The 24,252-nt window shown below is 36.0% G+C and overlaps 2 protein-coding genes across 4 annotated transcripts in view; both read left to right on the top strand.

Annotated features, from left to right (window-relative positions):
* Positions 1-697: 697 nt before the first annotated feature.
* Positions 698-12,988, top strand: sypl1 (synaptophysin-like 1). Its single transcript, XM_028450320.1, has 5 exons — positions 698-830; positions 8,356-8,471; positions 8,570-8,774; positions 9,430-9,621; positions 11,180-12,988. The coding sequence occupies exons 1-5, from the start codon at positions 759-761 to the stop codon at positions 11,309-11,311; spliced, it is 717 nt and encodes a 238-aa protein (XP_028306121.1). The 5' UTR covers positions 698-758; the 3' UTR covers positions 11,312-12,988.
* A 2,903-nt stretch (positions 12,989-15,891) lies between these two features.
* Positions 15,892-24,252, top strand: part of atxn7l1 (ataxin 7-like 1) — a 50,344-nt gene continuing 41,983 nt past the window's right edge. For 2 of the 3 annotated variants that reach the window (XM_028450921.1, XM_028450918.1), the window contains exons 1-2: positions 15,892-16,040; positions 16,511-16,573. In XM_028450921.1, coding sequence (XP_028306722.1) covers positions 15,944-16,040; positions 16,511-16,573 — 160 coding nt within the window. In that variant the 5' untranslated portion in view covers positions 15,892-15,943. Of the gene's footprint in view, positions 16,041-16,510; positions 16,593-24,252 lie in introns of all 3 variants that reach the window. The other variant, XM_028450919.1, reaches the window with a different exon arrangement.

Raw genomic sequence — 24,252 nt, 5'->3', positions numbered from 1 at the left:
TTGCCAGGCTCAGTGTTGTTTTTATAGTTTTATAGAAGGAAACCAATGTTGAGGTGTCCCTAAAGCAGAAAAAAAAAAAAAAAGATGCTTCAAAGTCACAAATTTTTCAGAAAAAGCCATTTTTCTCAGCTTTTTGTCAAAACTGGCAATTTGTGTAAAACGTGCCTCTATTCAACTGCTGATTACAGAAGAACAAAAAAGCTAGAAACAAAATGTTTTTTTTTCTAATGAAATTAGAGACTTGCATCTTTCAGAATCTGTCATAGTATAAAATCTTCTGTGGTCAAAATGCTCTAATAAGAAAGAAAGAACCCAACAAGATCCAATCAACTGATAAATTTTGCTCCTTAGTAAAAGACAAAACTTATCCTAGCAGAGAGTCAAACAGCGGTGAAGCTTCATCGTTCCAGATGCGCATGACGCGCGACCAGCGCACGGCAGAGTTTGGCACATTTTACGCACGCCTTTTGAGCTACACTAAAAAAATAAAAAGCCAGCCTTTGTTGATCCTATTCAACCTAAACATGTAACACTAACATGTGCCACCATGATGTCCCACATTCACCTCCTGCTCTGCGTTTTTCCCTCTTTGCTCTAAAACTCTGAGTCAAGCCATGGACTCTGACCACTTTTTGCAGTGTCAGCTGGAAAACTACGTCACTCTCCAGTCACTCCCACTTTTTCCCTCCCAGTTGAACTCACATCCTCCGTTTGCAGTTTGGGAACAACTGGAGAAAGACCCTCTTTGACGCACAACCATGATGACCGGATTTAGGCTGAATTTGTCTCCTCTGAAGGAACCGCTGGGCTTCGTTAAACTGGTGGAATGGGTGAGTTGTTGGTCACTGGGAAAGAAGGAGGCTCTGACCTACTTGGTGCTTGGATTTCCTCCTTTTTCAGCTTGATTGAGCAGATTAACAGAAGGAGGATTTAAATCAGGCATGTGTGTTTTTATTGAGGAAAATAAAAGTTTATCATAACCATTAGAATCAATAATCCCCATCTATAAGCACACATGAGCTAATGGGTGGTTTGAATGAAACTGACACAATGATAGAGCTAAAGGTTCAGGTTTTTTGTTTTTGTTTTAAACTTTCTTTTAGTTCTGCATGTAATCGTGTAAAATATGACATTTTTAAAGTGTAATTTCCATGCTTTTATTCTGAAAAGGTCCATGCAGACACAGTTTTTACACTGCTGTTGGACTTGCAGGCTCTCCAGGCCTCTACTTTGCAGTCACATACATTTATGTATTCTTCAGCCATTACTTACACTGAGCAACTGAGTGTTGAAACTGTACAACACTCACACTCACACACCCAACACACATAAGGAAACACTCACACCAACTTGAGCTACACCATGTGTCGTTTTCAAACCTTCTAGTAATCATTTCTGCTCCATAACTGGGTCAACACACACACACACACACACACACACACACGCACACACACCAACACACACACACACACACACCACACCACACACACACAGAGTTAAGCAGTAACACTTGGTCATCTTGACATTGGACACAAAAATGTGTTTGTGTGTCAGGGCCTGTTATTAGGTGTTGGCTTCTACTGCCTTTATACAGCATATACACACACATCAACACACACACACACACAACACACACAAATACAAAAAGCTTTCTTGTGTTTTCTTCACCAAATAAGGACAACAGTGATTCACTTGAAGCCATTTTTCTTCTAGTTTGTTCCCAGTATTCCCTGACATGGATTGGGATGTATCCGTGTGAACACCAAAACAAACATCTACCATTGTTTTTGCTGCACCTTTCAGTCCGTGAAAACACCATAAAGCAGATTTTTGAGGGGCAAACATGAGAAATGATGTTGAAAAAGAAGTAAACACACTTCTATGCATCCTTCTACAGACTACATATCCCACAATGCAATGTGCAAATGTTTAGAGTGGAGATAAAAAAAACAAACTCATGAGTCTCAATTTTCAACCTTTTACATCTGTTTTTAAAGTATGATCTTTCCAGCAGCTTAAAGTCTTTTCATTAGTGTAGTTTTAGTGTTTTTAGAGTACTTTTTGTATGTTTTGGGGGCCACCACTATTCATTGTCTGCTCTAATGGTTAAAAGTCACCTAATATTCCCGTTACTTCTTGTCTTGGAGCGTTTCTAACCAAAACAAACACCCGCCATTGTTTTGCTGAAACATTTCAGCCTGTGAAAACACCATAAATGAGTATTTGAGGGGCAAACCCGAGAAATGAAGTAAAACACATCTATGCATCCGTCTACAGGACTAAATAATCCCACAATGCAATGCGCAAATGTTTACAGTGTAAATGATCTTTTGGATAACGTTTGCACTTTTATTTTATTTAGTGTAGTTTAGTGTTCCTTTAGTGTTTTTAAAGCACATGTGTCAAACTCAAGGTCCGGGGGCCCAAATCCAGCCCTTCAGAGCATCCGATCTGGCCCTCATGAGAAAGTGAAAACACGAATCATTGTGTAAATTACCAAATCATTCAGTTGTAAATTGTTGTTGAAATAACTCAAATTTTTTTTCCAAAATCCTGCAATTTTTCTCAAATTTTTTTACCAAATCTACCAAAATTTAATACAAAATTGGTTAAAAAAAAAACAAAAAACAAAAACATCTGTCACTTATTGCTTACCGTATATATTGTTGATGCCTTCCATACCTTATGTCTGATTATTAAATGGAAGTGCAAACTAGGGCACATTAATGTTGAAATGTTCAGCATTTTTTTTTCCCTCAATATTGCGATTTAAAATGTGATACATACAAGCAATAAATCAATCTGTTTCATAATAAACAATTTCAGATTGATTTAAAACTTTAAATAAATGTCAAATATACATTTTAAAGCACAGATTACAACAATAAAACAAACGAATCTGTGGCTTTACCTCTTCAACATATTTCACTTTTCATGTGGACTGCACTTCTTTAACACTCTCTGAACTTAACAGGACAGTCTATAAATAAATATAAATAAAAAATAAAAAACAGATATAAAATATAATAAAATAAAATAAGCTTACTAATCTCCAGTCATAACATCGCACATATTAAAGTGCGGGAAAAGTAAGGAGAACTGATACCTACTTTAACTAATTTCTACATTGTTTAGGTAAAACAAACTCCCAACAAACTTAAAATAAATTATTACTAAAAATGTTAAAAATAAATTAAAAAAAATTGCAGCCTTTGCGATTAGAAAATCACGTTTTATGATGTTGTGATTAGGAGTGGGAAGATATTTTGCAATATTTTTTCGCACAATCGATTATCAATATGCTTGCGCTAAGTATCGATTTAAAAAAAAAAAAAAAATTCGAAACCTTTTCTGCTTTTCACTAAAATGTTGTCACTGTTTGTTGAAGGAACCAATATATTGTTTACTGGAATATTTCACTGTACTGGTGTCACTGGTAAGAAAGACCCTATTTTTTGTTTACCGAAAGTACTATTGGAGATACTTATTTGTTTACATTGGTATGTTGACACTTATTTACAGAAATGTTGCACTAAAATAGTGTCACTGTTCATAGGACACTTTTTCAATTTATTGTCCTTCAGAGATATGAAATAAAAAATTTAATTTTTTCACTTAATCTTTTTTTTTCTTGTTATGCCATAGATTATTGTAGATTTCTGACAAATATATACTGTATATATGTATATATATATATAGATATTCGTCGTATCGTCATATCATATTGTATTGCGTATCGTATCGTGAGGGTACCCAGAGGTTCCCACCCCTAATCGTGATAATATCGCAAATGCAATTAATCGTTCAGCCTTATGCGTTAGTATGTCAAAGAGATGCTGGACTTCACCCAGTTTGGATCAATGTGTGTTTAAGCCTGAACATTCATACCATGCAACGTCTTATCTGTACTTTAATAAACAGGAAAAAGTGCTGTACATACAAAATGTCAGGGATTATAGAAGTATTCAAGTGTTTTTTTTGGACAGAAAACTGAACTAGTTTCTAATGAGCTGAAGCTTCTTTCTTTAGAGTTTGTCTCTAGCTGAAAACGTCCTGATTTAGTTTTACAATGAGCTTCAACGTAAGGAATTCTAATAAAATCACAGTGAGGGGGGGGGTTAGTTCTTTGGCAGCCATCACGTTTTTATACGTTTTATCTGTAGCGTTAATGAAATGTTTTAAACGTGTTGCATGTTACAGTCGGTCCCTGTGATGCATTTAATCAACTAAACAAGAGTTTTTAGGCTGTGAGAGAGGTAACAGACGCTGGCACGCAGCCAGAAACGCAGGAAGTGGTTTCCACAGTGACATCTGGAGAAACATCTGGATGGAGGCCGTCAGAGTAGAGATGCACAGTAAGCGTAGTGTGCAGCTAATGTAGAAAACCGATGCAGTGCTAAGCAGTTTTCAATGCGAAAAAATTGCTGACGAGGCCGAATTTTGGTGGTCTGAAGATTTACTGGCTCTGATTCATATAAAAAAAAAAAACAGTTTATGTTCAGTTGTCTTAAAATGCTTTAGGCTTATATTAAATAATCAACACTTCACAATATTAAAAAAACAGCAGATTCTCATTTGGGTTCTTTTTTTTTTCAACTGCAAAAACACAGAAAAGCAACAAAAAAGGCTCCAATAACGTGGATTGGTATTAAAATGTAACAATAATACAAAACTTTTTTTGTATGTTTTCTGAAACAAAGGTTTACCTGATTACCTCCAATTTAAAAAAAAAACAAAAAAAAAAAAAAACAATGGACAATGAATGTGTTTGGGCTTTATGTCCTGGATTAAAGTGGAAAAACTACAACTGATTAGCTCATTATTAGTAGATAAATAACTAGATTAATTGGATATGGTAAATATGTCTAGAGTCTTTGTAAATGAAAATAAAAAAAGTATGGAGAATTCTCATTACAGAACCAAACATGTAAATGCGTAAAGTTTTACTAAAAATGTGTGTTTTTGGTTTGTAACTCCATTGCATATAAAAGTGTTTATGTTCCATTTTATTTGCCAACTTTAAAATAAGCATCTGGAAAGCTATACGTGAGACATTATTTCAAATCTAAAGGACTTAAATAGAAGCCAAATTAAAGCTAGGGTAAGTAATTTTCTCCAGATACACTTTTAAGTTTTTGGTTGAAATTGTCTTCATGTCCTGACAGAAATTAAGATCTTATGTGCTCTGAAAACGGAACGAAGAAAATCTGTCAACTGCATCAGATGTAAACATGTAATAACGTCGACCAATGGAAAAGAAACGAACCGTTTTGTTTTTAACCAATCACGTCTCCCTGCTCGTTCTCGAACCCTTGCATGCACGAGCTCACACTGAAAGCGCGTCACCGCTGACAGGGTCGCGGTGCTGGTTTGTGCTGAAATAATTATCATTTGTGCTGCTTTTGTTTTTAAGATATTAAATAAATAATATTTGTGCGCGTGCGGATGTCGCGAGCACCCGTGCAGCAGCAACGGTGCAACTTCTAAGTTCACGCAGCGCCCCCACTTTGTCTAAACTGAACACGAACGGTCTCAATCGCGAGTGCTGCGTTAGTGCAGAAAGAATGATCGTTTGTGCTGCGTTCGTTTTTAAGATATGAAACAATATTTTAAAGGTTCAATTTGGACGTCATCACCTTATAATAAACTTGTTATATCTTAAAAACTGAAGCAGCACAAACGATAATTCTTTCAGCACTAACGCAGCACTAAGGACTGAGACCATTGGTGTTCAGTTTGGATGTTGTCAGGGGGGCTGTGTGAACTTAGATTGACCTTTAAAATATTGTTTCATATCTTAAAAACGAAAGCAGCACAAACAATTGGGACCATTTTCACGGAGTTTTGCATGGGGTGGGGGGCCAGCTTCACTTAGATGTCGGAGAGGCTACATTCAAATTGGCCTACCCTACGGTGGCTGGGAAGTGTCAGGTGAACGCATTTACAGAAACGAATACGAATTCAAACAGGTCACAACACGAATGCAAACCGGCCACAACGGAAGTGTTTCCGACGGACCGGTATTACAGACGGACGGGTATTATGATATAATAGCCTGATATGAAAAATACAAGAGTATCCTAATCAACTTTCACTTACTTTCATACGCGTTTTGATGTCTTCTTCTTGTTCTTCTCTGTTCTGGTGGGTTAAAAACATCTGCCAGAAACGTGTCCGTCTGTAATACCGGTCCGTCGGAAACACTTCCGTTGTGGCCATTTTGCATTCGTGTTGTGACCTTTTTGCATTTGTGTTCATTTCTTTAAATGCATTCACCTGATACTTCCCGGCCACCGGGTTTCTGCAACGGAAGTGTTTCCGACGAACCGGTATTACAGACGGACACATTTCTGGCAGATGTTTTTAACCCACCAGAACAGTTAAGAACAAGAAGAAGACATCGAAACGCGTATGAAAGTAAGTGAAAGTTGATTAGGATACTCTTATATTTTTCACATCAGGCTATCATATCATAATACCGTCCGACTGTAATACTGGTCCGTCGGAAACACTTCCGTTGTGGCCGGTTTGCATTCGTGTTGTGACCTGTTTGCATTTGTGTTCGTTTCTGTAAATGCATTCACCTGACACTTCCCAGCCACCGTACCTACCCTACCTTTAAAGCAAAAAATGGAATCAGTGGAGTGAGATGAAGCTGAGGAGCAGCTGTGACTAGACTGAGCTAGACTAGAATTTATTAATAAAGATGTTGCAGTTTGACTTGAAATGTTCACGCTCTACAAACTTTCGAAAACTCTGCATTGCTGCTGAATTCATTCTCGAGTAAACCAATGAGCTTCCGCAGTATTTTAAAACCCTGGTTATTAGTTCTTTTGAACACCTGACTGGAATTGTGACTAATGACTTTTGGACATGTGATCAGTTTTTTTTATCATGAACTTTGGTTGCTTTAAAAACTCATGAATGATCTTTAACATTTAGTACCAGATTGTTAGACATTTGCTCACCCCAAAATGTTCACAAAAAGAAAAGTTGCGCCCCACCAAAATAAACAGAAATATTTACTATATATGTCCCTTTTTTATTGTTTTATGTGAGCAACTGTGCGGTGGTTAATGTTGTAGCACAGTGGTACCAGAATCACAATGAAAAGAACATGTGAAAGGAAATATCAGCACATACGTACAGTATGTAGCATCAGTCCTGTAGGACACTCTATCAAAAATGTTTCAAGATTTGTTCATAAATAAGATTGATTACCTGAATATTTGTATGCAGGTATTTGTATTTATATCCCTGTAGATCAGACCTGGGTAACTGCTGGCCCGGGGGCCACATATGGCCCTCCTGTTGGTTTTGTGCAGCAAAAATACTCACAAAATAACAACAATAACACAAGAATGTCTCCAAAAACACAAAACGACAACAAAAATGACACAAAAATGTCTACAAAAACACAAATCCATGACAAAAATGACTCTAAAAAGACAAAATGACTCTAAAAAGACAAAATGACTCCAAAAACAAAAAAACAGCAACATAGATAACACAAAAATGACTCCAAAAAACAATGACAAAAAATGACTTAAAAAACACAAAAGACAACAACAATAATACAAAAATGTCTACAAAAACACTAAACGATGACAAACATGACTCTAAAAACTCAAAATGATGACAAAAATGACTCCATCAAACACAAAAACAACAACAAAAATACACAAAATGATTCCAAAAACATATTAAATGGCAACAAAAACACCCAAACCCAAACTTGTTTTTATTTTCAGATTTCTCATTATTCTACATGCTGACATTAATGTTGATAATCACATTTTTGTGGCCAGCATTTGTAACAACAGTTCCCATCTCTGTTATCCGTATCTTCACTTGTGGTCATGTAAACTTTGAGTTTAAATCTGCAGTGTTAGCGCTGAGCTTTGGAACACTGAGTCTGACCAGAGGAGTTGAGTGGGTGATGCATTAGAGTCACATGGTGGACGTGCTGAATCAGATGCTTCTCTTCAAGTAGGAATTCACGAGCTGAACATCAGCATTAGTGTATGACGCACCTTTAGGAGAAGACCAGACGACACTATTTAAATAATTCTATTATCCAACCCTGATCCACTGTATGGATCATTTAAACCAGGTTAGATTTGACCCCACACTCATTTAGTAGCTCTTTGTCGTCGTGGTAACAGATCAGTATCCCTCAAGACATGAGGGATATGTAGCCTCTGTGTTTCTGCTCTTTGTCCGATTTCTTACACAGCAGTTTGTCTCAAAAGGGGAAAACCATGCAGTCACTTAGTAATGATTTCTAAATAAAGGTTTTGTGGTGTTTGAAGTTGGACCAGGCCTTTCTTACGTCACTCTTTTCTTTTTCTTCAGCTCACAGCCGTCTTTGCCTTTGGAACGTGTGGTGGCTTCTCAGGCAGGAATGTTGTTTCTGTTTTTTGTGGCGACCACAATGAAACTCTGAATGCTGACTTCTTTTACCCGTTCAGGTAGGATTTGCTTTTTTCACCACACTGGCCCCATAATAACTTCTCCTACTGCTATGTCTGTACCACTGACATACTTTACCCTCTTGTCTTTTGTCCAGGTTGAGCCACGTCCCGCTGGTAGAAGGAAACACAACACTGTGTAACAACTCTATCTCTACCACACACATGATGGGGGACTCGTCATCCTCGGCACAGTTCTTTGTGGGGGTTGGAATCGTCTGCTTCCTCTACTGCATGGCGGCCATGTTGGTATACCTGGGCTACATGCACGTCTACAAAAACTCTGACTTTGGACCCATTTTTGTGAGTCTTCTATTTCAGAACCCACAAAGACAAGAACACCTTTAAACTACGGTGGCCCCCGAAGTGCAAAGCACCGATGCAAAAGAAAGAACACAAACACAAAAGGCAAAACACGAAAGCAAAAAAGAAAAGACAGAACACAAACGCAAACACTAAAAACAGAAAAAAACAAAGCACAAACGCAAAAAAGAAAAGAAAATGCAAACAAAAGACAAAACACGAACGCAAAAAAGAAAACGCTAACACAAAAAACAAAATGCAAACAAAAAACAAAAACGCAAAAAAGAAAAGAAAACACAAACACAAAAGACTAAACACAAACGTAAAAAAGAAACTGGAAGAGGAAGGTGGTCATTCAGCTTTTGAACCGGAGGAACTAGTTTGGAGTTGGCCGTTCCGTTAGCTCCTTTCCACAGTTGGAGCAATACATGTTTGCTTCACCACTCAAAACGTGTCCGTCAGCCAGTATGCCGGCAAAATTGCGATGTCTCATGTCACTCCCGCCCCCCGTACCAACCTTTTCCGGTTTCTTTTTTTTGTGTGTGTGTGTGTGTGTTCTCTTTTGTTGCTTTGCATTTCAGGGCCACCGTATTAAACTCTTATATTGGATTCCAATAGTCTTGACAGTTTATATTTGATGTTGTCTTGTCTTTAGGATTTCTTGAGCACATCTATCCTGGTCTTCCTGTGGCTGGTGTGTTCGTCTGCCTGGGCCAAAGGTTTGCAGATTGTAAAAGATGCTACAGACACTGATGGTATCAGTGGAACGTTGGCCCTCTGCAGAGGCACCAACATCACCTGTGAGGTCACAGACTATGCAAACATGCGGACCCTGAATATTTCTGTGGTGAGTGGGAATTAAAGCAGCCACACAGAGAAGGACATTAAGGTTTAATTCACTTTATACAAGCAGTGCTTGGTCTGCAATAATATTTTCCTGCCTGTTTTTTATTTGTCTTTTTTCTATTTACACCAAACCTACCATTAGATCTACCAGAAATATTTCATAGATGACTATTTTCTTGGGAGTACTCACATTTTTTTTAGCTATAGCATGGTTCTCTTTCATAACATTTGTTTCAATGTCTCACTATGGGATATACGCCTCCGCGTCACATCTCAGAAGCCCTGTCTCATTACGCCAATCCTGATTGGCTGGTGAAATTTATTCATCTGCGACAGGTAGTCCCACCTACTTTAAGTAGATTCGGCGGAGAATACAGCGCCATTAAAAAACCTCTTCTCACTCAGAGCTATCTCGTGTCACAGTAGCTGAACTGTCCACAGGTGGTCCCTTGTTGGATTTTGTCGATATTCTTTCTGTTTTCAACCACACCAGGTCGACCAGTGTTTTCCCTGCCTCCACGCTCTAGATTACACTGCCTCGACGCCTTCCACAACCGTTGAGAGCCGACCGCTGACACTCCTGTCTTCGGCTCACCACTTCACTTGACGCCACACCACAGCTGTCGAGCACTGGTTGCTAACGCACCAGTGGGGGCTTGTTGACGACAAGCCCACACCACTCCACGCGGTCGCCAGGCGCTGGATGTCGGCCCTCCATTAGCTTAGTGGCTAGCAGTCACGTGCCAGTGCAAGCTTACCTCTTCTTCTTCTACCAGCTGGAAGTTTCCACTCCGTATGTGGCATGAGCAGTTCTCCTGTCCTGATCGGAACAGTGCTTGCCCTGCGGGCTGGTGTAGCACGCGATAAACTTGTCTGCAATACAGGAGCTTCCATATCACATAGTGAGACATCAAAATTAATGTTATGAGAGAGAACTATAGGTTATTTACATAACCCCAGTAATATGAGTGAGATGTCACACCAGACAACCCTTCTTGCTGAATGAGTGAGAAGAGGTTTGTTTATTTGAAAGGTGCCGTATTCTCCACCCACTTTACTTATAGTAGGTGGGACTACCTGTCGCTTTAAACCACAATCTATTGACTATTTTTCCAGAATGTATCCAAATTCTAATCCCCACATTCTTAGCGTTAAGTATTGTCAAATATATTTAAAAATAAAGGTAGTAACCGGTAAGTACATTATTACTCTAAATTGAAACATTTTTTTTTTTAAATTAGGTACAGTAGGCTACCTATTTCTGATTAAACTAAATAACTGGATAAATAATTCTGAGGTAACGAGTGAGGAATGTATTCAAGTTAACGTTCAAGTGTTAGCAACAACTTTGGCTAACATGCTGACAGGGCACTTTTTTGCAAAGACGCAGTAGCTTAGCTTGTTAGCGCTATATATAGCATTATTCTAATACTATTGTTTATCTTGTATTTAATTCTGAATCTGAAGTGGACATTTGTGTTACAAGACCTGGAAGCTCACGCAAGGCTAAATTCTGCAACGCTAAAAGATAAACGTATTCTTCGTTTGTCGTCCTCCAGGTGTTTGGTTACCTCAACATGTTTGTGTGGGCCGGAAACGCCTGGTTCGTCTACAAAGAGACTCGTTGGCACTCTCAGAAACTCTCCTCCTCACCTGGTCCTTCAAGACAACAAGCCCCAGCACCTATCTAATGCACAACCAACACGCTACACACATTTTAAACATGGATACACACAAAATAGGCCAAAACTATATTTCCCTTTCAAACGTACACAGTTAAGCACACTGCATGTGTGCTAGCAAGTAGCCTAAAAACAATATATACAACATTTTTGCATGAAACAATCTCGGAAGACAATCAAGACTAGAAGGAAAATGTGTAGATGTACGGTCTCTTTTCTTTTTGGCGAATAACCGTGTGCCTTTAATTGTGAGTGACCTCAAATTAAAACACCTAAAATTAGCATATTGGGTATTACTGTCCCGCACTTGCATATGGATAAGAACCCCAACATGTTTCTGAAGGAAAACACTTGATTGTTTCTATTTTGGCAGGAAAATCTCTCACACCCAGGGATGCAATTTCTCCGACATATAATGAAATTATATCTATTTTGAACCACAAATTACTCTACATGTACTTTGATTTACCTGGAATATTCTGAAATAACATGACCTGAATAATGAATAATGAGTCAAACACGAGTCAAACTGAGGGGGAAAAAATGAACTTGAATACCTGAAAAGTTAAAATATGAAACAGTTTATAGCTGAGATAATAGAGAATATCACAGCAAGGCAATACAAAGTAAGGAAAAGTCACACTATTATAACAGTCAACACTCCTTTTATTAAAGTTATGACAATAACAACAACAAAAAACAAAACCCAATAAAGAAAAAGTGTAGTTTTTATTAAAAAAAAAAAATCATAAAAATGATAAAGTAGTATACACAAGCTAACTTTAGTTTTTAAAAGTGAACTTCTGCTTTCAGAGAAGGGAAAAGTAAATAAGTCACAATAAGAGAAAAAAGGTTTTTAGATTTGTGTCTGCTCCCCTCTGGCAATAAGATTATTGTGAAATTCATTTTTTTTTAACCTGTAAAACACAGAATTTTTTTTTAAAAGTCTGTTTTTGATTTTCACAGAAAGATAGGACAAAGTGTGTCCTATATTAGTTCATTATTAGGACGTGTAGATTTATTTAAACATTTTAGGACCATTCTTTATTTTAAAGAGTGGTTAGCAACACTAATTTCACATACCATATTTTGTTTACCTTTATCCGTCCCGTATGCTAGCGTAGCACAACAAAATGAAATAAAAAAATAGCTAAATTGTACTTGACAGTGTTTATTTCAACATTATATCTTAAATATGTGATCCCAAGGTTGGGTAAAAGTGATGACAAGTTTTAGCCTTATATGGAACTTTTATTAAAGTCTGTTTTTTTAGTCAAATGTTGATATGTTTGGGTTTTACATGCAGGATTTTATACATGTGAATGTAAAGTGAGAAGAGGGTGTTGATGCTTTAACACACAGTGAGACTTGAACACAATACAATGTAACCAATTCATGTACAACTTAACACTCCTAAAATTATTATTATTTTGGCAATATTGGGTTTTTTTTTTTTTTTTTTTTTTTTTTTTTTTTTAAGTGGTTTTCTTGCTTTTTTTAAGCATTCAGAAAGATACAAAATGTGAATGTTTCTCTCTCATGCTAAAGTCCCATTGCGCCACCTAGCGGTAGTAAGCTAAAACTGCAATCAATTAAATTAATATCTTTTAATGTTTTTTTTTCTTTTTAAACAACAATGATGAATATTTTCAGATGTATATATTCTGACAGATACTGAACTTTTGTAAATGCCCTTATATGTAATACAGCACATTTATCTCCCAATGGTGTTTTATGGTCATTTGCAACAACAAAAAAACTTGAAATGTGGTTTCTATAGGTTTAAAATAAATGCTGTGAATGCTGCTATTTTGCATTAATAGACTATTTCCAAAGTGTGACTATGTTGAAAGTCAATAAAACAATATTGTTTAATATCAAAGCTCAGTTTTAGCATAGAAAAATGTAGATTCTAGCTTTATTTCATGTCTGTCGGATGGTAAAACCACTTCAACTGATGTAAACTACATATTTTTTTATTTTAAAAATTACTGTTACTCTATGTGACACCAACCATCATGAGGTAGATTTGTTTTGTGTCATATTTGGATGTCTTTTTTGATAACTGATTTCCATTTTTTTTTTTTTTTTTTTTTTTGCCTTTAGTTATGTTTTCTTGGTTTGTATTTTGTAAAAGGATGATGTGAAATTGAATGAAAGCATCAGATCTGTTGTGGTATACTGGTTATGCCTTTGCGTCTATGCAATCATCATCCAAACATCTATAACATTGTTGCTAATGTGTATTTAATGGATCATGTTCCCCTGCCCTCTGTATATGTATAATTCCACTATGCAATGATTTTTTTTTTTTTTTCATTGACTGCTTTATTGAGGGTTTTTGTCATCTGTCAATTTCTGTTTCTCTGCACATGCTTTTTATGCACATATGACGTCAATCTGTTAAGGCTGACTTAGTTTTGTTTTTGGGGTGTCAGAATTTACAGCAGAGGAAAATAAAAATCAAGAAAAGTCATTGTTTGTTTACTGTGGTTTTGGGGGGGAAAAATGAACAATTTAAAAAAAAAAAAAAAGGTTAAATTTGTCAAATTCTTGAGGTTTTTTTTTTTTATCCCTTTTTCAGTTACAAGAGGTCTTTGCGATGCTAAATGTTCAACCTGTTGAGCTCTTCTGGAAGAGATGTGCAGTATGAAAATCAATAAATAAATCTATATTTATGAGGGCTTAAATTTGAGGGCTTTGGTTTTCTGCAACATTTTTCCGCATCTTGTGTATTTATGTAAATTATATATTTTCATACTTTAATAAATGTGTTTATTTTATTCATTTATAGCCTTTATTTATACAGGTATAGTCCCATCAACATGACAAGGTCTCTCGTTTTGGACGATACAGCAATAAATTCAAAACATAACATTTAAGAGTTACAAATAGACAATTAAGTGCAGCACAAAAATAAAATGAAAAATCATACAAAGTCAAGTTTTTAGCAGAGCAGGTACAAAAACTGAAAACAGGAACAGGTGGAGAGTGAATTTTTAAGAGTTCTTAACACTTTCCTTAAAATGGGATCAAACTTGACAACATAAGTGCTTCGAGATGACGACTGTTGTAATTAGATTTTGTAGTAGGTTGTTCCAGGTAAAGCATGAGTTTATAGACAACAGTGCGTATACAATGGCATGTTACATAAGTGATCAGTCATAATTTAATAGTATAGAGTGGGTTTGTTTTTCCTCAGGAACTTCCACATAACAAGAGATTTTGGACAATTTCATGCTTCCAATGTTGTGGGGAAAAAACAATCCATCTATCTATTAGAGGTGGGATAATACGAAAGTTCACAAGATGAAACGACTCTGGACGATATTTTTGGAAAGGAGAAAAAAAAGAAAGAAATGTATGCTGCTTTAATTTGACTTTATTCGTAATATATATACGTATATGTATATATGACAGTTTTTTTCTATTTAAAGTGCAAAAAATATCATTCTGTAAATAGAATGTAAAAACAGAGACTGATAATTCCTGCCAGTCTGAAATTTAAACCAAATCATTTCTTAAACCGTCTAGCATTAGCATGTCCACACTTTCTGCAACAGCGAACTTTGGATAATGACTATGTGAAGGGTGTCAGAAAAAAATTGATTCTGTGATTTATCACAATAATTAACCGTGTGATTATTGTAACAATCGATTTTTTTAATCATGCTTTTTGTTTCGTTGTTTTTTAACAAAAAACAAAACCAAAAAAAATTATTTGTAATTATTGATATCGCGGTATATCGTGATGTGTATTGCATTGTCAAATCAAATGTATTCCTGTTTACAATGTCTGCATTGTACTTGACAGTCAGTACTTTTCACATGTCAGAATAGGAGCATGTTCACTCTGTAAACCTTAAAAAAATATATAATAATAATGTAATTAAAATAATATGGGATGAACAGTGTAGATCAGTTTGTAGGTGGCACTTCCACATAAACAATGATATAAACAATAAAGTATGTATCCGTCCCTGCAGGATCTTCACTTAAATTTTCCTGATTTTGGGAATTTGGGGAAATTTCATGGATTCATTTGCAGAGCATTTGCTAGATTTTTGAAAATGTGAGAGTTCTTTCAGCATAATGACTGCCACCATGTGATTTCAGAGACATACTGTAATTTCTGCTCTGTGCTGCTTCTGTTATTGTTTTCCAGAGTTTTATTGGGCGTTATTAAACTCTGGAAAACAGTAACCAGGAATTTGTGTTTGCCACCTGGTAAAGATAGTAGCTCTAACAACTGGTACAATAATAAACTTGGTGATGTTACAGCCTGTGCAGCAGCAGCACGGGGCAGAATTTACTGTTTACGGATATTTCAGGGTTTTAGTATCAACCTATTATTTATGTATTTATTTATTTATTTATTTTGTTGTATTTGGAGGGGTTGAGATGCCCCCGGGCCTCGAGTTTGACACTGGTGATGCATACGCTTCATAAATTGAGTTAAAATGGAACATTCCGGTAAATACCGAGCATAACCGAATATTAACGACGACAGTGACGTCAGTTATGTATCTGGTTCTTTCGGTTTTCGCCTGCTGTGTGTGTGTGTGTGAGAGAGAGAGAGAGAGAGAGAGAGAGAGAGAGAGAGAGAGAGAGATGTGAGCAAAGCAACAAGAAGGAAGAGCAATGGCGACACTGGATCGCCTAATACCAAGTCCGGATACCTTCTTGTGTGAACCCTGGTCTTCCTTCGTCCGTGCGGCTGAACAACTATTGGTTAACAGTAAGTTAGCTCAGTTAGCTCCTCGGCTCTGCTGTTGTTGTGTCGGACAAAGTGTCTGGAAGTGTGTGAGGTTGAGTTGCTCTCACGCACACACACACACACACACACACAGAGCCAGGGTCTGTCTGTCAAAGTAACTGTCAATATAACATCATAACGGAATGCATTCCCACTACATCGTCGCTTCGATAGCCGTGCACGCGCCCGTGTGCCATGCTAGCACCCGCCACCGTGCACACGTTGTGCGTGCGACGCTTGCTACGCTGTTATTACAGCCTGAACTGTCCAGCTGCAAGTTTGTTAGCTTTGACAGCTCTCCACTTATAGGAAGCGTAGCGCTAGCAGGCTAATGCTAACCACGTAGCAGCAGCACGAGCAGCAAGGCTCAGCGCGTGGCCACAGCATGGCCCCCCCAAAGTTTGTGATGAATGCTGCTGTGTGGTAATAAGTGGTTGTTTCTGTGTTTGCAGACGAAGACCGGGCCGACAAACTGTTTAATCACCTCGGCCACACTCCGAGGCTCAGCGCGGAAGGTAAGGAAGTAGGACGGAGGTGCGTAACGCTGTCACGCTTGTTGTTGTTGTTGTTGTTGTTGTTGTGATACACAATGCTCTGTTGTTGTTGTTTTTTTATTTATTTTTTTATTTTGTTTATTTGAAAAATACAAATGTAATTCAATTTAGTTACAACTTTATTTATATAGCACAAATTACAACAGTCAGATTTAATCTACAAGTGCACACTATACAAATAAGGGCACAAGCAAGTAGGAATCATTCATTCACAAATGAAAGGGGGAAAAATTGTGATATAAAGTCACAGAAAGTTTACAAAAAGGAGACCAGATTTGTGGAATTTACCATATAAAATGAACAGGTTTACAATTAAGTCAACTTAACCAATTGAATGAATACAGTAATACAATTAATGTGTAAGAGTTTCTGGTAAATTATTGCAAAAACTGTATTTATTGTTCTGTATCTATACCTTTGGAGGAATACAGATTGGTTGGATAAATATTGTGTAGATTGTTGTTATTGTTATTGTTGCTGCTGCGTGATGCTCGGACATAACTTCCCTCTATCCCATAGTTGAATATGTAGTGAAATTGTGTTTTGTTCAGTGAGCAGCATAAACATTATCTTGCTCATATATTGCAGAATATCAGATTTGTACATATTTTAAGAAACCATTGACAGATACTGAAATAAGTTTGTATTTCAAATTGTAGCTTAAAGAAACATAGTAGATTAAAATCATTAATAATAATACATTTTATTTAAAAGTGCCTTCATCAGCACTTATTGATACTCTAAATAGTAATTAAAACACAATAAAATACCACAATACAGTAAGTAAAATCAAGAAATTAATGGAGCACATCATTAAAATGAAACAGAAATTACAGACAGTTGGATGTGAGTAAATATTATCCTCATATTTGTGCCTTTATCTTTAACTACGTCCTGCTTTCTACTATATATAATAACATATTGTTTTATGTTTTTTTAATGTTTCTGAAAACGGATGAAAATCTACTGTAACATAGTATAATTATGAAATGATCCAAACCTTGTTATTATTGTGGAGAACATTCTTTACACTATAATGACAGCTTTATTAACTATTACCCCTTATATACGTACCCCAAAACTTTTACAACTTATTTTGTAGTGTGGAATATTAGAAAAGGCTTGATCAAGTGATATTACTCCAACTGAGTCTCTGAATAGCCTGAATAAATCCAATTATTTTTATATATATATATATATATATATATATATATATATATATATATATATATATATTGTAATGGATATTTTAGATTCAAGCAGATAAAATCTTGATAGGCTTTTTTTTTCTTCTGATATTGGACAAATAGGCTTTATAAATACGGCCGTCGCTATTGATTTGGAAACGTATCAATAGACAGCCAGTCTATTCATACGCAGCACCCCTGCTGCACCACATGACTTAAAGTTCCGTTAGCTCATATGAATTTTTAGCTACCCTGCTAACCCTTTTATTTTAGCCGTAACCCAGGAAATACCCTAAAATGTTTATTTTTTTTCCTATATGTATTTTAAAGGTGGAATTTGCCAAGTTAAATATGTTAAAATGAAAATATATAGATGACAAAAGCGGGATTCGAACCCACAGCAGCGGAAGGAAGAATTTTTGAGTCAGTCGCCTGAGACCCATAGTCCCGGGGTCTATTGATACTAGGAGTGTGACGATATCTCGATACAGCGATATATCACGATATTTTTTCACACGATGGATTATCGATATGCTGGCACAAATTTTTTTTTTCTCAAAAGCTTTTCACAGACATTTTGTCACTGACCCAGAGGTTCCCACCCTTAATTGATACGTTTCCGTATCAATAGACACTTCCTATAAATATCTCCTCAGGGGAAACCCTTACTGCCAACTTCTTTTTTCAAAATCCATGTTTTAGTGTGAATAAACATGTTTTTGGAATAAGTGTCTCATATAATATCTAGTCATTCCATTTACTGAATGACACAGATGTGTGGGAGGCTTCAAACTGAATAAGGTCAAGACAAATGAGTTCATTCCTTTTTAAGGTCATGTGCTTTAAGAAACGTTTAGAATTCAGGCTGAGCATTGTAACAAGACTAAAGGAAGTTGTAGTGCATCAGGAGGGTCTATCGTAGCAGGCCGGGGTCTCCATGTGTTGGTTTGAAACCTAGTGCACAGCTAAGCACTAGTAGAAACCAGTGGACATTTTAACAACATTAAGGGATTTATTTTAATCCCATTTTTAATCCATGTGTTTACAGCGATGGGTGTGGCTGTAAAGATTCCCTGTCTTTGATATTAACATCACAGTTCTCTGCTAACACCGCAGTATTCACACATTTTTATCACCCTAGTAGCTTGTTGACGTTTGCCTAAATCATCAGTACATCCTTAGTTTTTGCCTAAGTCCAGGTCACAACTTTATAACTTTATTGCTTTTGTCATATTTGGCCATTATGTTTACGCATTGCATTTTTTATTCGTGTAAAGTGCCTTTGAGCACTGAAAAAGCGCTATATAAATAAAATGTATTATTATTATTATTATTATTATTATGTAATCATAATTACAACTCATCAGATCAGTGTTTCATTAGGCTTGCAATTTGCATTGATATGTATTTGTACAGAAAGTAGTTAATTAGTGTAAGCATGCAACAATTTTATTCTTTATTTTTTGATTATTATTTTTTTGCATTTTTCTCAAAATGAAATTTTTTTTTTTTTTTCCAATGTTCAGTTTCCTCTTTGAAATGTTCTCTACTAAGTGCTGTTCTTTTATTTTAATGCACAAAAACAAATTTATTTTAGAAAGTTTACAAAAATTATTATTATTATTATTATTATTATTATTATTATTATTATTATTATTATTTAAGTTTAAGTTTGTACTTTGAACAATGCAATCATAATATTCTTTATTCATATTACCGGTACATATTATGTTCGCACTTCGTAATGAAAACAATAAACACAATTCTGTTGTTTAAGCTCATTTATTGATTCAGTCATATACCGAAATAAAAAAAAACATTGCTTCTCGTGTCAAATATTGTTATGTGATTAATTTCAATTATTATTCTATTAAATATATTTATTCATCAGCAGCAGCCACTTATGAGTGCTGACTCTTTGAAGTATTTTTTTAAATTATTTTGACCGTATTGTTTGACATTGACATCTGATCTGTCCCAAATAGACTCAGTTTGTGCTGATGCATACATATTCAATCATTTAAATCAAATATTTATTTTAGACACAAACAAGGTTTATAAGAAAACATGTGAAAGAGACAGACAGACAGACCAAACAGAGAGTATATCACTATTATAATATTATAATATAAGCAGTTTCTCCAGTGCTTCCAAAGCACGAGCTCTGGTCATTAAACGAAATGGGCTCAAATGGTTAAAAAAAGGTATTCTTAGTTTTTTGAAGGCATCCTTGCGACCCCAAGGTTGATAACCCCTGTTTTTGTGGCATTATTTCTTTAGTATTTGTGTTTTTAGATGTATTTGATGTATTTGATGTGTTCTATGTTCACGTTGCATTACCTGAGTTGAGTGAGATAATGTGTGCTGTGACCCAGTGAACACATTCAGCACTGCTTTAGACATTTTTGGGTTGAAATTATTCACATTCACCAACCCACTGAGCTTCCCATAAACTGGGAATAGAATGTTCTTGTGACGGGAACAACGTGGTACGTGACTTTAGGTGTTACATGGGTTATTACTTTAGCAGCAATTTACAGATGTCTCCTAAATGTCTCACTTGTGGCCTGAGGACATGCTGTGGTTTACACGTATTTACTAAACCCTTCATTTACACAAACAAACAAACACTGTGTTGCTCATTTTAAGATATGATGAAAACATTTGTATGTATGTAATAGCAGCAAAACAAAGATTTGGGTCCTGTGTCCAAATTTAAAGTTGTCGCTACAATTATTTTCTTTTAAACTATTGTATGCAGAGTAGTTTAAATAGATTATAAAATGTTCCTGGTTTATTAAACCAGACTTGTTGATGACTCTTTAAAGATGGTTTAAAAGTTATGTGGAAAACATCAACTCGTCTTCATGACCTGTTTATCCAGATTACAGTAAGGTGCAGCTTAAGCTTTTCCCTGCTCAGTTGAAATGCAGTTTATTCTACACCATGGGGTATTCATCTAAAATTTAAGTATTTATAACATTTCTTGAAACAACGTTCTGCAATTTCTAATCATTTTGTGTAATTATATTTAATTAGCCTCTTAGTTATATCAACATCTACATGTTATTAATAACTGACTCTCAAATCAAATGAATTTAGTATAGGGCTGGGCATTATTTTTTTTAAATTCTAACGGTTTCACACTATGTGACGGTATTTTTCTTTCCCAAGCATAATCAGGTGTTCACAGCATTTTCTACCGTTGAGAGATAAATGACTGCAGTAGATTGACTTAGGATGGTTTGTTTTACTGTCATGATGAGTGAATATTGTAGAATAATTCCACACTAGTGGTAATACAAGCAGCCCTAGCTTAGCTTTAGCATTAATAAGGTAGCGTTTTGTTTGCAGCTCCACCAGGACTTATTTCCACGTTATAGGAATTACAAATTGCAATCCTTTGCTTTTGTTTTTTGTGTATTACTGCCGACATGCTAAGCTAACTGTGCCTCTGTGTCTGTGATTGTTGTTCTGTAGCAGAGGCATGCGCACGCAGACACATGCTCACATGCAGCTTCAGAGCTTTCAATTGTAATAAATAATAATAAATTTTATTTGTAATGCACTTTACATTTGATGCCAAACCTCAAAGTGCTACAGGATTAAAAAAAAATGAAACACAACATATATTAAAAGCCTGTTAAAATAAGTTTCTGTAAAAAGGTGATATTTAAGTTTTTTCTTAAAAATGTCCACCGTTTGTGGGGCCCTGAGGTGGTCTGGGAGGGCGTTCCACAGGTGGGGGGTAGCGGCTTCAAAGACCCTGTCGCCCATTGTTTTGAGCCGTGTCCTGGGCGTGACCAGACGGTGCTGTTGGCCAATTGTGTCTTTTTTATCCATTTGATTTACACCATAACTAACACCACAGTGCTACTGTTTACCTTCCTATTTAGAAGTGCAACATTGAAAAGGGTCTGGTCTGAAATGCGGTGCAGCGTAGCGTTCTGAAAGTTGTGTAATCAAAAACAACGGTACGGCGGTATATTAAAAATTCATATCATAACGAAAATATATACCGGTATTCAGTATATGTAGAATTTCAATGGTTTTTGTAAAATATTTATGGTCATGAAATAGAACTGAACATATACACATACATACTGTATATGCTAAGGCATAATGTTCACCCTATTACAAAATAAAAATAAGGCTGATTTTCAAATTAGGAGAAAATAAATTAAAAGTGAAAATTATGCTTGTTTTTTAACAGTCTAGTCTAATTTTACTCTTAATAAACAAATCTTGATAAACAGTTTCAGAGGCGGACTTTCTTTCCCTCTTTTTTTTTTTTATTTTTTTTTTTTTGTTTAATGAGAAATGAGCCCCAGCTTGTCCCGTCAGCAGTCTATATCTTTTAATTTGAAAAACTTTAAATGATATAGTGTTTATAATTTGTATGAAAAATTAAATACATTTACAAAACTTACAACAATTATTTTAAATTAATTGACACATTGTTGGCCAGTAAATGTGTGGCTCAAGATCCTGGTGGACTGACTGGTCATACTGGGACAGCTTAGTTTCTCAGATTTGAGTGGGTTTGTTTGTTGAAAACCTTCATGTTTGTCTCATGATGTCGTTTAATAAGTGCCATCGTTTCTGAAAAATGAGAATGACTGGTTTAGTGCTACCTGTGGGAAATATGAACAGAAATTAGTTCAGTTTTCTTTTCTCACTGGGAGCCATTTGTTCCTAATTTTTCATCACTGCTGCGTCTCACTCGTCTCTTTCTCAACTTTCTCTGATCGATCACACGAGTCTCTCCTTTTCTTCAACTTTGTCGTCTGTTTTTTTATACTTTTTCCCACTGTGATTTTTCTTTAGTTTCTTCTGCTTTCTCGTATGCTACTCTGCTCTTCACCTGTGGGTCGTTAACTGATGGCCATGAGCCATGTCAGGTGGGACAGCAGAACTTGCATTGAATTGGTTTGAGCATTTCCTTGTCAGCTAAATTGCTACTGTAAAGGCCAGAAGAGCTGTGCAGGCAAAAACAACAACTCTATTTTAAGTTTTATTTCATATTCATAACCTCTGTTTGGGTCCGCACCTGAACTGCAGTCCACCATTTGGTAACCTCTGTTTTACTCTTTGGAATGGTCGCCAACACATTACAATATAAAGGAGAATCCTACGCACACACTTGGTCCTACAAAATTATAAAATTCCATGAATTTTCAAAGTTGTAAACATTCCAGAAGAATTAACGAGAATTAATTGGGAATTTAAGAAATGGAAGGTTGGCCCTTAACAGGGATGGTAATTATAGCTTCTCTACTATTTTTCAATCACATGCACTTGGCACACAGCTAACTGCACAGTTATTATTTTTTAATCAAATAATTGAAGTTGAAACAACCACTGCACATCACAAAGTGTGGAAGGGTGATATAGGTTTGAGCTCCGTGCGTGCGACCGTTTGTCCATCCGTCCCTCCGACAGTTTGTCCGTCCGTCTGTCCGAGTTAAAGGGGACAGCTATTCTTGGAAACTGTTTAAGATAGAAATACCTTCAGGGAATCAATAACTTGATGGAGTTCGAAAATGAGAAGCGCGCAATTATTTTTTCCGGAGATATTGCCCTAGTTCCGTTTTTTTTTACTCTCTTCGAGGTATCTTCAAAGAGGATAGCTTTTCTCAGAAACCGTTTAAGATAGGATAACCAAATTTGGTGTGTGGCTTCAGGGTATCAATACATTGATGGAGTTTGAAAATGAGGAGCGCGCAAATATTTCTTCCGGAGTTATTGCCCTTGTTACATTTTTTAACTCTGTTCGAGGTATCTTTCAAAGGGTACAGCTTTTATCAGAAACCGTTTAAGATAGGATGACCAAATTCGGTGGGTGGCTTCGTGGTATTAATACCTTAAACAATTTCTAAAATGAGAAGTGCGCAATTATTTTTTCCGGAGTTATTGCTCTTGTTCCATTTTTTGGACACTGAGGTGTCTTCAAAGGGGACAGCTTTTCTTAGAAATCGTTTGATACAATAACCGAAGTTGGTGTGTGGCTTCAGGGTATCAATACCTTGATGGAGTTCGGAAATGAGAAGCGTGCAATTATTTTTTCAGGAGTTATTGCCCTTGTTCTGTTTTTTTGACTCTGTTCAAAGTATCTTCAATGGGGACAGCTTTTCTTATAAACCATTTAAGATAGTAATTTTATATTCTGATGTTGTAATATTTTCTTATGTATACATCTAAGTTCTTAAATTTAGGACATTTCTGAAAAGGTTGTGAGTTATAATGACAACCAATCTGGCGGGGGATGTTGATGACTGTCTTTTTTGTTTGAAATTAATACTAATTTTCGGTTAATTTCAATAAATAAAGTTTCTCTTTTTAAATATTAACAACAAAGATTAAATTACAGTGGAAATTTTGCAGAAATTTTTCTAACCTTTTCAACCCGAGTCCTACACTTAGTTTACAGGCTCCAGTTAAACCGGTAAAGCA

Source organism: Gouania willdenowi, chromosome 6 (assembly GCF_900634775.1).
Source record: "Gouania willdenowi chromosome 6, fGouWil2.1, whole genome shotgun sequence".
In the NCBI taxonomy this organism is placed as follows: domain Eukaryota; kingdom Metazoa; phylum Chordata; class Actinopteri; order Blenniiformes; family Gobiesocidae; genus Gouania; species Gouania willdenowi.
The sequence above is the reverse complement of the archived record's forward strand: the minus strand, read 5'-3'. Positions and strand labels throughout refer to the sequence as shown.